The sequence below is a fragment of the Crassostrea angulata genome, chromosome 8 (assembly GCF_025612915.1).
Source record: "Crassostrea angulata isolate pt1a10 chromosome 8, ASM2561291v2, whole genome shotgun sequence".
NCBI lineage: Eukaryota > Metazoa > Mollusca > Bivalvia > Ostreida > Ostreidae > Magallana > Magallana angulata.
This window is the reverse complement of record NC_069118.1, coordinates 40717726-40732207: the sequence shown is the minus strand read 5'-3', so window position 1 is coordinate 40732207 and position 14482 is coordinate 40717726. Positions and strand designations below refer to the sequence as shown.

Here is a 14482-nt window from a genome sequence, read left to right as displayed (position 1 = left end):
TGATTTTTTTTATAAGGGTGCTGTGGCATTCTCAACACACCCTATTGAGAAACCATACAGAAAACCATTCACCAAAAATATATGCTCGGATGCTTTGCAGAATTATCGAAGTGTTCACAGTGTTTTTCATTAGACATTCGACTTAATCATGCCATCATGCAATAGGTCATAAGATGTTTTATTTTCTCTCAAAAAAAAAAAATAATGGTAATTTTGGTATATAAGTGGTAACTGACTGTTGGCCTAGAAGATTACTTGAATTATCTAACCTACGATTATATATTGCAATGAACTTAAAATAAACTGATTCATTAAACTTAAATTAAAGAAAGTCAAACTTAATTTCTGAAATAAAATATATGTATAAATATATAATTGATACTTAATTTAATTTCCTATGAACTTACGTTTAAACTAATCAATCTTAACTAACACTTTTAGGCAAAAGCAGGATATCATATTCTATCAGTGAATTTTTAAGTCCAAGATGTAGTACTAAGTTCTAAATAAATACCAAGTAACTACTATTTAATGTATACTCTAAAGCATATGTTGTAAACAATGATGCAACATTTGAAAAAATCGACACGAAATTAAGAAAACCGACGCGAATAATCATTCATTTTATATGAAGCGATGTGCTGACTAACTAAAGTCGATTACATGAAAATAAAATTTTAAATACGTACACACACACATGCATTGTAAAAAGCACCCTACTACCAGTCTGGGCGGACTCCGAAAACGGAGTAAACGGAAGTTATTTCTCAAAAGTAAAAATACTCCGAAAAAGGAGTTCGGCGCATGCGCAGTTAATCAAAATATCACATTTTTACGTGATAACAGGGCACTCAGGAAAATTGATCGTGCAAAGCGGATTATTCATATGCAGGTCTGAAAATACGTTTAAATGCTTTATAAGACATGTTTCAACAGAATGTATTTGGCAAAAATATACGTTCGTTGGGCAAATCAAATTTTATTTGCTGTCAAAGTTGGTCAATTCTGTTTCCGATGACGAAGTCAATAAAAGTGAATAAATTAATGTTTTTTTCCATCATTTCACTATTATTAAAGATTATTTATGTGCTAGGGTGTGAAATAAACTATTACTGTGAGTTTTTTTTATCCCGTTTGTAGCCATTACACCGTTCTTTTGATCACGCGTTGACTCGCCCAGTCGGCACTTCTTAAAACCTTGTATACATCGTAATTAGTCGTATTTTTTTAAAATCACCACGTATATTAAATGCTTGAATACTTACATGAATACAGCATTTAAATTTCAATTTCCATACTTCCAAGTTTTAATTTGAAGTCTGATTTTCTTATCTTATAAGTCCTGGTCGAACACGTGTGAGTTTTAATATTTGTATGTATTTTTCCTGTTGTTTACCGAAACATTTCCACATTACTTTTGAGGTATAATTTCAAAATTAACCATTTCAGAGTCGTTTCCATTTTTTTTTCACGCTTCTGAAGGATTTTAATCCATTTTTCAATCGCGTATTTACGGGAAAGGGAGGCAACTCTCCATTATTTACATTAGCTACAAAACGGAAGTTGAGGAAATCGCAATGCATGACGGTGCCAAATACTCCGTTTTCGGAGTTTACTCCTTTTTCGGAGTCCGCCCAGACTGACTACGTGCTTGGAATGACACAACTCCAATGAAGGACAGACAAATGCTTTGAAATTCTTTCAATTAAAGCACTATATAAATCTACTGAAAATTAACTGTGACACTGTTGAATAGTAGTGGATTCTAAATTGCACAAATAATCCTTATGCCAATTCTGACGATAAATAATAGATGTTATTGCCATAAAGACGTGCAATGTAAGTAAACACAAGTCATCGGTAGTTTATTGCTACATTGTTAAGTTTAGGCTACTCAATAAAGGATATACAATTTATTGTAGTCTATTTATATCAACCTGTTTAATTTGATACCATTTAATAGAAAACACTTGACCTGCAGCAAGAATGTAGACTTCTCCGTTACCGGATGTTGTAAAAAAATGTCAAGGTCGAGCGTCTTATTATGGTTTTTACGATAAAAAAGATTTCGGATATTTCCGGATTTGAGTTCAAGCAAAGTATATGTATATTTTCTTGTTCACGTCTTCCTTACGTGAATGAATAAATAATAGCTAACCGCGCCAAAAAAAAATGAAACATATCAACAAAACACAGATATGGAGTTTATCTACTAAGGTAAACAAAATCAGCTGATAGTAGTCACGTGACATGAAGTATGTCAGTTCACAGGTTCATTTGCATATAATTAGTTTTCCGTGGAAATAAAAAAAATCTTGTCAACCAGTCGGTAAATCCATGGTATTAGTGCACAATAAAAAAAAGCAATACAAATTTTAGAAAATGTAAAACACAACACATTATAAGACTCAATTAGAATCACACATTAACTCTGTTATACATTTCCGGTAGATGACATCACTCACAAGTGCGGGAAATTCAACGGTTGGTTTAATTTGACAAGACTGTCCATATGCGTCTTAGCTGCAGGTCTGTAGCTCCCAATCTGAAAAAAATTCGGATTGACGACCGGGAGCTACAGTGCCTCCTACAGTAAAAACCTGCAATTTACGGCGCACAAACAATTGCGCTAGTAACCTTATTTCCACACAAATTCGGTGAAAACAATTTGTACCATTAAATTCTTCAGACAATTTACTATTGATATTGTTACTTTACTTGCCTCAAACTTTCTTTGAAACATGCAAACCGACCTCGGAAAATAAAGCATATTAATTCACGTCGAGATCGAGAGTCGCCATTTTTACATGTAAACAAACTGCACCACTTCAGTTCAAGGGCTAATATAAGAGGCAAGTGATCATGAAGTAGCGATATCTGTAGAAAATTGTCCGAGTAATTTTTCGGAATAAAATATTTGTTCAGAATATGTTCGGAATTAAGATAATTCAGTCAATAACTAGCGCAATTTTTGTGCGCTGTAAATTGCAGTTTAAACCAAAGGAGGCACTGAAGCTCCAAGGTCGTGCATCCAATTTATTTTTCAAACCGGGAGCTACAGACCTGTAGCTATATGCGTCCTATCAGTAGCGTAGCTACAATGAAGCATTGTAAGCATGTGCTTACAATTTTTTTGTTTTCGGAATCTCAGTTTTGTTTAAAACATTGTTGTATTTTCATTGCAAATCCTGACAACTTTTTGTTTTCATACTTGTAAATTTCTAGAAATAAAAATTTTAAAATCTTGACTGAGTCGTAAGATCAAAATGTTGATCCATACGGTACACATTAACAAATATTCATTTCATTTCAATCAACAGATCAGTGTTAATCCGTGTCAAAAGAAAAAGAAGCAACACCGAGGATTTTTCAGAGCACAATTTAGGTCAGCACATATCCTACAATTTTAAAGGAAAAAAATCGAACCGCGTAAACTAAGATTGCCATGACATGGTAAGGGGTGTAATATTGCCAAAGTAACATAAAATTGCAAAACGGGCAATACATAGTTTTGCATCATATGGTTACCGTACATTACAACTTTCTTCCCTTATTAGACAATTATACCAGGTATAAAATTCGGTTAAAGGTACTGCAACTAGCAATCAAAAAAATATAATCAAAAGTCCCACTTTCACTGTTTTTCAGTCTAGATTGCCTCATATAAAAACTTTTATTTATTTTTTAAAAACTGATGTATTTTCTTGATTCTTTGGTGTTGGTCTGTGTTTTGTTTTGTTCTTTGAGTATTTTATTTATTCTAACATATTTGATTTTATATACACAAAAGGAGAATAAAAAAGAATGTATATCTAGTAGAGCTTTTTCTCTGAGTGCAATAATGAATTACAACATAATTGCTGAGTTATTGTACATTGTACTAAATTCAAATTACCACCGCCATAATTGAAAAATGTGCTCAGCTCTGGGAAGGAGGCTGTCGCCTCCCAGACCCCCTGCTTACATTTTTTGTTCCTAGCTACGCCACTGTGCATGCCTAGGAGAGGTAAACTCAACCTTCCTTGTACAAGAATATTTAATGGGCGTGCGTGCAGGGAAGACCACCAAATACTAGTAGTCATCCTTAAACCACGTTGGGCGCCATTTTGTAACCGTGTCTTAATGCGTGATTAATCTATACTTAAGCAATATTATATCTTATCATATTTTGAAAAGATTTATTTTAAAGCTTCAGAATGGAATGTTGAAAATGATAAATGACAATAACAAATTGTCAACCATCTCAAAAATCCATTAAGCGAAATACAATCTCAAAGCAAGGCAAAATAGACCTCTAAAAAGATAAAGATGGGATTATATGCCTAGGAGGAGTATCATAAATCATGTAGTTGACAATATATACAATTTACACTATGTCATCACTCTTTACCAAGAAGTGCAGAAAGATTGTTAAAATATGAGCACAGAAGAAAGAAAAAAGTTGTAAATTATATCTGAAGAAAGGGATTAATATAAGTATTCACTTGTTTCCGAATCCTTGCTTGATTATGTATCATTTTACATTTATGTTGTACGTTGTATTCATAATCACCCATGATTTACATTAATGCCCTGCCATTTTCAAGAGTGACCAATTCTAACTAATGAAAGAATATAATAATAAAACACCTTTACATAAATGGAATGCTCCAAATTCATTCCTAAAGTAAACTGTTTTTTTAAATAAGGGTGTTTAGGTTTAACAGTATTGGAACGCAGCCCAGAGAGAGAGAGAGAGAGAGAGAGAGAGAGAGAGAGAGACAGACAGACAGACAGACAGAGAGACAGACAGAGAGAGTGAGTAAATGAACGAAACGGTGTTTCATTGAGTCTTAATTCTGACTAAAAAAACTTAGTCATTAAAAATTTAATCTTAAGAAAGAAACACGCCAATCACATTTAGTTCAGTCTTAAATAGTTTTTAAAAGAGGTGTGACCTTCCAATCTACACTGCATTTAAAAAAAAAATTCAAGGATATGTATTGTCAAGGGAATGAAAGTTGGTAGCAATCTCTAATGAAACAGTATTTATTGATTATATAAAGTCGTACTTTTAGTTAGAATCTTGACCATTAGTGATACAATGTTATCCTATATGAGCAACCTAGCCGTCCACTAATGATACAGTTTAAAAATTAAATAATTACTTGTCAAAATTCCCATCTTCTTAATATATAAAAGAAAAATGTAGAATAAGTTGGTCGTTGATTTATAATGTTATTGTTTTTATTTCGTTAGAGGATGAAGTTTCACCAGCCGAGTATTGATACATTCATGCACTAAAGAGTACAGTATTTAATATCTCATATTAAATGAACCTTTTCATACAAATATAGTTGTAATATATCTTTTCGGCAAGACTGTCCACTAAGACTAATGCAATATAAAGATATTTAATCATTGTCAGTGGTGTAATACTTCATTGATTATTATCTTAAAAATCTATTTTGTTCCTAATCTTAGGTAACTGAGAGAAGAAAAGTCAAATGAGCAGGCACAAATGCTTGACTTGTTCATCCACTAGGGCTTATGCAAAATAAAAATTGTTATAATTGGTCAATTAATTACTGATATATGTAATATACTCTTCCTAGCCAACAGAGAGAAATGCACATTTGTCCAAACCGGTTATAAAACATTACCATCTCATAATACTTGTTTCATTAATAGTTAAAGTCCATCATCTACTAGAATAAAATTTGTATCACTAAAGGTCAACATAGTACTTAATTTGCGTTTTTAAATTATATTATTAGTTGATGTGCATCTTGACTATTTGAAATTTGAAATGTATTAATAATGGACCGCTAGGTAGAAAGACAATAATAAAATTGTATCTTTAGTTGTAAGAAACCTGACCACTAATGTACCTTTACATTATTTGAGGTTACTGAATTATAAGAGGCTGCTATATGGACTTCAATATTCAATGAAACAAATATAAAACATAAAACACTGTTTTGATTACATGATTTTTTGCATGCCCCTCTTTTTTTTCTCTACCTGTAGCCGAAAAGAGTTTAAAAGATTTCAATCGGTTTAAAAGTTAGTTTGCAATTCGTATATCAATATACGATTTAGTCTAATATGTGCATGTTTATCTGACGCACGACTTTTTGCCTGCATGTGACCATTGAAGATTCATTCTAGATAGTTTGTATTCAATGTCAAATGAAACATGTGAATAAAAATGGACTAGCTTAAATTGATTTTACGACAGTGTCTTTACTGTTAATGATAAGCTTGAATAATGTATGGTTTTTGGTGTAAACTATCATCATATTATTATATCATATAAAAGAACATGTGACAAAATGATAAAATTAAAAAAAAAAAATAAATTAACTGATCTAAGTATAATCTTATCTAAGGGTTGGTTCCTCTCCTTTTGATCATTTCTGTTCAAAGTCTGAAAATGCTGCACTTTTTTTTTTAGTTTTTCAACCTCTCTATATTCGAAAATACCAAATTTAATTTATTCAATATACCTTCAAGAATATAGTAGATGAGTACTAAAATTTAAATAAGTGATGGTTATTCTAAGAATATAGATTGTGCTGCATTATGCCAAACGAGTTGGGAAAGCAATGTAGAAACTGAATAAAAAATCTATCAATACCCTTTTTAGCAAACATAAAACTAGATAAAGGTACTTGCAAAAATGCAGATTTTATACAGTACTATTATTATAATATTAAAAATTGTATCATTTAATATTAAAGTTGAATTACGAATGGCAATAGAATTTGTATCATTAAAGGTCAATGCTGTATTTATTTTGCGTTTTGCTCATACAATTTTTAGATATAAATTCATCTTTTATTATACAATCTTGTTTCAACATTGAACGGCGGCTTGGTATTTCTTTTATTATGAATAAATATTATAAATGGTCAGAATTCTGACCATTAATGCAGCTTGATATCATCAGTGGATATTGTGTTGTTGATACAAATTAAGCTTAGTCAGTTGAAAGGTAACTCAAAAAACAAACAAACAACTAAACAAAATCAAATCAAAAAACCAAAAATGCAAGTTTTCTTTCTAAGTCTTTTCGATTTTAGCAATAAGGAAACACAAAAGCCACTTCTTTACATTTTATATAAATTTTATTCATTTTTTTTTCAAAAAAAAAAAAAAAAAAAAGATGATGTTTACTTTGCGTCAAGTTGTTAGAATCAGATAATTTAAAACAATGTGATAAATTTAGTATTTCCTAAATATTAAACAAAAAATAGAAGATAGAAGAAAATATTGAATTATTGAAGCATTTTTTAACATTTTAGAAAACCGAATGATTGTGCTTATTTTAAAAGATTTCCATGCTGTGCAAAATACATCAACCTTAAAGCAATATAAGCTGTGTTTAATAAAATTTTAATTTGCAACAAGAACTTTAATATTCTGGATTTGGATTAAAAAAAATCAGTCAGAAGAAAGATTTATGAAAATATGACAAGCTCCTTTTGGAAAAAAGGAGTCAGGATAATTTAATTTTATTCAAATTTTGCTTTATCTAATTTTTTTTTTGGGGGGGGGGGGAAATAGGTTTATAAGGTACATTGTATGATATATTTGTCATTAAAACATTCAATTACAAACAAATTCTACGTAGAAATACAGCTTATATTGCATGCTCTAGAAAATCATAATCCGCCTCCGCTGTCATTGCCCATAACAGCTTTCCTCGCTGAGAAGTGCTGTAGATCTTTTCTATGGGCACACACCATTTGGTACACCTTAAAGAAGAGAATCGAAATAAAACTAATTAAGGTCTTCCGTTTCCAACGGAAGACCTTTTAGTTTTCGTACGATTTCTTATTAGGGTTTTCCGTTTTTCAACGGAAAACCCTTCTGTTATTCTACTGTTTCTTATTAGGGTTTTCCGTTTTTCAACGGAAAACCCTTCTGTTATTCTACTGTTTCTTATTATTATTTTTTTTTTTCCCGCAAATTTTGTGCACGAGATTTCTCGAAATATTTTTGTCTGATTGCTATGAAACTTTCAGGGTACATAGATGATATTAATATCTCTAGACGTTTTTTTCAAATTTTTAAAATTCACTTCCGGTTATGAGTTATTGCCCTTTAATTGAAAATTGGGGGGTCTTTTGTCCAGAGTTGATCTCGGGAACTACAGATGATAGATGCATGAAATTTGGCGAAATTGTCGGTAACATTTTATAATTTTGCTGGCATGAAAATTTTGGTAATTTCTTTGTTAGTTTTTGAGCTATTTGTCGCCAAAGTTTAAGATTTTTCGGGGCTGAAATTTTGTTGCTATTTGTATTATAACCTTTAAACTAAAAATATTTTGTTAATACATATAGAACAAAAGTTGTTTAGAATAACGAGAGCTTTCATTTAAAATTAAGAAAAAAGGGCTGGCCCCTATAATTAGGGGTCAGCAGCTCATACACATATTTTTCTGATAGCAAAAATCGTTATCATTTTATGGAAAAAAATTAATTTAGTTATTGTTAATATATTAAATAATGTCATTTGGTATCAAATTAAACAAGTTCTGTCCTATATTTTTTTTTCAAATTTCATAAAACAAATATGTGAGAATCGTACATGAACGAGTTAATATGTCTACATAGACACACAAGCGAACAAATGCCACATTAAGGCCCAAGCATTTACTGCATTACGTTGTGTTGCGTCTTAGATAAATTGTTGTGATTCAATTTCATTTTTTTCATCTATATCATTTATGAATTCAATGAACACACATTATTTAAACGTTCTATGTGCAACTATTTGTCGGGGCGCCCCTGTTTGTGACCCCCGCGCGCGCGCGCCGAATGTAAACAGTAACGAACGGCATTGTAGAAAAGAGAGAGCCGTAATGCAGAAGAGAAGTTGTGTATTCTTTCGGTGTACACATGCATTTTCAATTTGCTGTGAAACATGTGAACATGCACAGGGAACAATACTACATATTTGTTTAAGGAGGATATTTTTCTCGTGTGAATCGTTTACGAGGAAATTCTGACAGCCACACTTCTGTCGACGATCAGCCGTTGATAAGCTACGAGTAATAAAGGAGAAAAGATGGACATTAAAGTGTGTGATTTATGTGGATGTTACTGAAGAAGGTGAGGCTTTTACTCCTTTTAAAGTTTCTTGTTAACTGGTTAAAATTTAGTATATAGTATAGATGTACATGTAAGCGCTTGTTATGGTGTGGGTGTTTGTTTACTAACGTGTAATTTTTACATGTTTCATGGGTGTTTAGACTCGCTCGAGGTTCATGGGGGACTGGAAAGGGTAACTGAATTTATCTATTTAAAAAAATAACAGATTGTGAATTTTCAACTCAAAATTCAAAGCAGGGTCTAATTAGAAACATATCATATATTCTTGTGCAGAGGACTCCAAATGTAGTCATGAATACCCTGTAGACATAACTCCAAGTAAATAAAATTGTATAGTTAAAACATGACTTTAATATCTTTATGATGCCGATCATTGTATCATTAAAGAGGTATAGCAGACCAACGGGTACCCGGTACATGTACTTGTACATGTAGGTTACAAGTTAGAACTATGCCTACCATTCTACCAGTTCACATAATTTTTCTTGTTTAGCAGTTATGATGTGTACTTAAATTGTCCTTGTTAATGTTTTAAATGTAATTTTTTATTCTCTTTTTTTAATCTGACTACTGGCAGTACTGGCGTGCGAGCAGTTCTCGCCGAGGACCATTTCTCACTGGTGCACTGTTACATCATATTTTCGTATATAATTTTATGTGTTGATAATATGACGTAACAATGCACTGGTGAGAAATGGTACTCGGCGAGAACTGATTGCACGCCAATATTGATTAATTACAGACAAAAACTGAAGGTTGCGAGTGTTATTTTTAATTGAACAACATTGTTTAAAATAATTCTTTATATATGTGACGATCAGACCGGTTTGAATACCAGTGCCAGATAGCTCAGTTGGTAGAGCACCTGACTAGAGATTCAGGGGGCCCAGGTTCAAATCCCTTCATTATTTCTCCCATCCTGTTACAATATTGGTGTTGTGACCAACCCCTGGAACTAACAGGTTAACTCGATCCTGCCAGGGATAATCTTCGAGGGTGAAGATCATTTAAGGGGGAGGAATGTGACGGTCAGACTGGTTTGAATACCGGTGCCAGATACATGTAGCTCAGTTGGTAGAGCACTTGACTAGAGATTCAGAGGGCCAGGTTCGAATCCCACTTTGTTCCGTTGTTATTTCTCCCATCTCTTACATATACATGTATATCAGATATATGACAGATGATTAAGGTCATCACATGTTTTGCAAGATGCAATAAGTGTTAAAAACCTTTACTTTACAACAGAATACATTTAAGTGAATATTTATGTTTCTTGTTATTATTTGGTGTGGTTTTCTTGACAGTGTCGCTTAAACAATTTACCCGCTCCTAAAACACAAACTTTCTTTTTGTGGATTCAGCTTACCGCTGATTGGCTGCTGTTGCAGCAGACAAATAAGATATGCACGCACAAAACACAATGAACTTATCAGAGAATGAGTTGAGTTTATTTAAACTGTTGGAATTTGGGTATTTTTTTTTTTAAAATGTATACTTGTGACAAAACATATATGTGGTACATACAGCTGTAGCTTTATGAAGAAAATTTTGGTTAGACCATATATACCTATCATGCAAGTAAATGATATTTACAAAAAACTTGCAATTTATGGCGCACGAAATATACGCTAGTTTTATAAAGATTGACATACATGTAATGTACCACATTCTTTGAAAAATAATCTATTAAAAATTCTTCATTAAGTTTACTCATACATGTTTTATGCTTATTACACGTAGTATTGTTTTTAAAACATGTAATTTATAAGAAAATAAACAAAAACCCTCGCTAAATTTATTTGCAAACAAAAAATACACAGTAGAATTGATAAAAAATGGTATACCAGAAGCTAATACCAGTACATGTACTTTGACGCTGTTCGGTGGGTAATATTCGTTTGTAATTTACGAATTGAAATATTGACTGTTGCACTACAAGTATGGTAATAAACTCTCTCTCTCTCAAACTCTCTCTCTTTCTCAATTTGATAAGTGTTTATACCTATGAAAATTTTTTAATATTATATTATGACTTGATATGCAAATTTTTGATCTTGTACTGCCTAAATGTTATATCATGTATTGGGATATGTCATACTTATTACACTGCATGGTCAGTGTATTTTTTACAGAAATACTATGCATATGTTAATGTAAACACAGCTATTACTAGTACATGTATGTAAACACAGCTAATTATTTTTTTTATTTATTTCAGCTCAAAACAGACTCTTGTTACCACATGGCTTTTACCGGTACCTGTTGATTCTTGTGGGTCAGCTCCTGAGATTAACCTGTCACCTCTATCCACATGCATATTCCTTGTGTTCTACAGACTATTTACTGGTAATTCAAATTAAATCCGATAATGCATGAACAATAATGGAACTTGAAGAAAGCATCATGCCATGTTGTGGTTTGTGTTTGATAAGAAATTATGAAAACAAAATTAAGGCTGTTTAAAGAAATTCATAATTGCTGTGAAAATTTGTTTTTCAATAAAAGTATACAATTATGTTTCCTTTATTTTTTATTTCATAAAGATATTTAGATGTGTTTACATAATTGAACCCCCCCCCCCCCTCTATTTAATTGTCTGCATTAAGATTACATGTAGGATATGTAAATGAACATTTGACTTTGAAATAACATCTGCTATGATAATTACTTTTGAAATGAACAAGAAACAACCTATTTCTACCTTTCTAAGGTATATATGCATAAAAAAGTAGAAAAACATGTCAAATTTGAACATTTTTCATTGAAATCAACTCTGTCTCCAGCTACCTGGGTGTGTTTGAATTTAATTCTAATTTAAGGCAGATGTCTAACTTGTAGGTTGTAACTTACTGTTTTAGCATGGTTAGAAGAAGACTAGAAATCAGAATAGATTAGATATTCACTAAATATGATTGTTAGCTTACTTTTTTCATGAAAACAAGAAATCACAAGCAGAACAGCTGTCTATTTGTTAATTAAAAGGGTACTAATCATACAATAAACAAATAAAGATCACATTTTAGAATCATTGATGATTGTTTTCAAATATGTGTGAGAAATGACTCAAGGAAATTGCCACATGTTTCATAAAATTAGGTAAATCATTTCAAACCATGACTTTTTATGAAAATCAAAAGATTGGGGGGTGGGGGGTATACATGTAAGGGTATTTCTAAGTGATGTGAAGCTTTTATCATGATTATATCATGTAGGCATATGTTGTATTGAATAAGGTTTCTTTTTAAAGGTGGTTGAACAAAAGTTGACCTCTAAAAGGTCAGATAAAGATGTTTTACTATGGAGAACCCTGTAAATCTGTGTTTACTAAAGGAAATTGGAAATGTTGGGTTCACTTAAATGGCCATATTTTTATTAAACCTCAATGGAATTGGCAATATGTGGTATTCTTTTCTCAGAATTGCATTAGCCTTCTTATTCTAAGACAAACCGTCTTTTCATAAAAATGTTAGTGTACTAAGTTAAAGATACAAGGAACAGTTTCGGATAAAGTACCGTCAATATTTTTGTAAAATTGAGAGTGACTGTACTTGAAGGTTTATCATTGTTGCGTAGATTCATGAAATGAATTTTAATGATTACCAATAGTTAGAGGGATGTCTCTTGTTGGAATTTGTAAGCAATATTAAGGCCCCTAATTTTAAGTACATGAGAAGCAGAAATAAATTGTGAAACTTGCGGCTATGACAGATATGTTGACTTTACAGTGAAATTGAAGGTTACAAACGGGAGGTTATATAACATGAAATGTAGGTGGATAGGATATTATATGCCTATTTAGTATTTACTGGGTATGAGGACAATAGCAAGTTTATTGTCCCCCAAGACAGCAAATATTTAATGAGGCAAAGCCAAGGGAAATAGTAGCTGTTGAATGGGACAATAAACTTGCTATTGTCCGAATAGTCAGTTAATTGGTATTTCATTATACAGAAGAGAACTTTATTTGTCAGCGATGCAGAATTTCTTGATGATAAACAAAGTAGAGTTAAATCAAACTTTGTATTTAATGCGGCGATCTTATTAGGTCAGAGGTGTTCCGAGTTTAAGGTGATATGGGACACTTCCATGTTGTGACGTATTGTTTATCGAAATGAACAATAAAATAAAGTGTAATTATATAAGTACATGTAGTTTCTTCTCAAAAATGGTCACCTAACTCCTCAGCACAGTGGGTTAGAGGGTTTACTAGGAACGTATAAGTCATGAGTTCGAATCCCTCTGGGGTTTTTACAATTTTTACCTTTTCAAATATTTTTAAAAGCTATTTTTTGGTTAAATATTGTAAAATTTGAAAATTCTAAACCGGTGAAAAGTTTTCAATTATATAGTACTTTAATCCACATTAATATCGACAGATGTCCCATACCACCTTAAAAAGGAGGGAAATCAAATTCTGCTAATGAATGGTTTTGATGACTATTCACCATGGGCAGATAGCATGGATACTATTTTAGATAAAAAGGCATGTTTATGCGGGCGCCTTCTAGTGATCAATTTGTCGGTCTGTCCATCCGAGATGGCTTGACAGGAGCATAGCTTCTCTCCCCTTGGCCCAATCTGGCTCATACCTCATCCACAGGGTTCCTTTGGTTGAAGGATGTGCAGTGACCTTGAACCATGTTTTTAGGTATAAGGTTAAGGTCATAGCAGAATTATATATATAAAATCCTTGTCTGGGGCATATCTTTTTTCCCTTTGGTCCAATCTGGCTAATACTCACAGAGTGTCTCTATGGTTAAACGATGTGCAGTGACCTTGCATGAAATTTCTAGGTAACGGGTGAAGATCATATCGGATCATGCAAAAATCCTTTTTTGAGAGCATATATACTTTATACTAACCCCTATTTGGCTCAGACTTCACATAAGCAGAGCTTTTGAGTAAAGGGTGAAAGGGTGTGTAGTGACCTTGAACCTATTTTCAGTGAAAAGAAACTGTGATGGTCATATCAGAATTATATTTAAAAAATCCTTGTCTGGAGTACATCTTCTCTCCTTTTGCTCCAATCAGGCTCATACTTCACCCACATGATGCCTTTGATCAAAGGATATGCAATGACCTCGAATGATATTTGTAGATGAAGAGTCAAGGTCATATCAGATCACACAAAAATCCATATTTTAAGAGCATATATATACTCTCCTTTTAGCCCCTATTTGGCTAATATTTTACCTTTACAGAGCTTATTGGTTAATGGCGTGCAGTGACCTTGAACCAAGTCTGTCAATGTGAAGGTCATAGCAGATCTTTTTAAAATTAGTTTTAAAAAGTAGATTATTTTCCAAATATGCTTAATCTTGGTCAGATTGAACAAAAATGCATGTATGTTAGGGGGGATGAAATTGAATTAAAAGTTCTAT

General features: G+C 32.3%; 1 protein-coding gene across 1 annotated transcript in view; it reads right to left on the bottom strand.

The window, feature by feature from the left end:
• Window positions 1-7535: 7535 nt before the first annotated feature.
• The window catches only part of LOC128159434 (DNA topoisomerase 1-like), a 29049-nt gene continuing 22102 nt past the window's right edge, over window positions 7536-14482 (bottom strand). Inside the window, exon 8 of the mRNA XM_052822532.1 lies at window positions 7536-7739. Within this exon, the coding sequence (XP_052678492.1) occupies window positions 7625-7739 (115 nt within the window). The 3' untranslated portion in view covers window positions 7536-7624. The remainder of the gene's footprint in view (window positions 7740-14482) is intronic.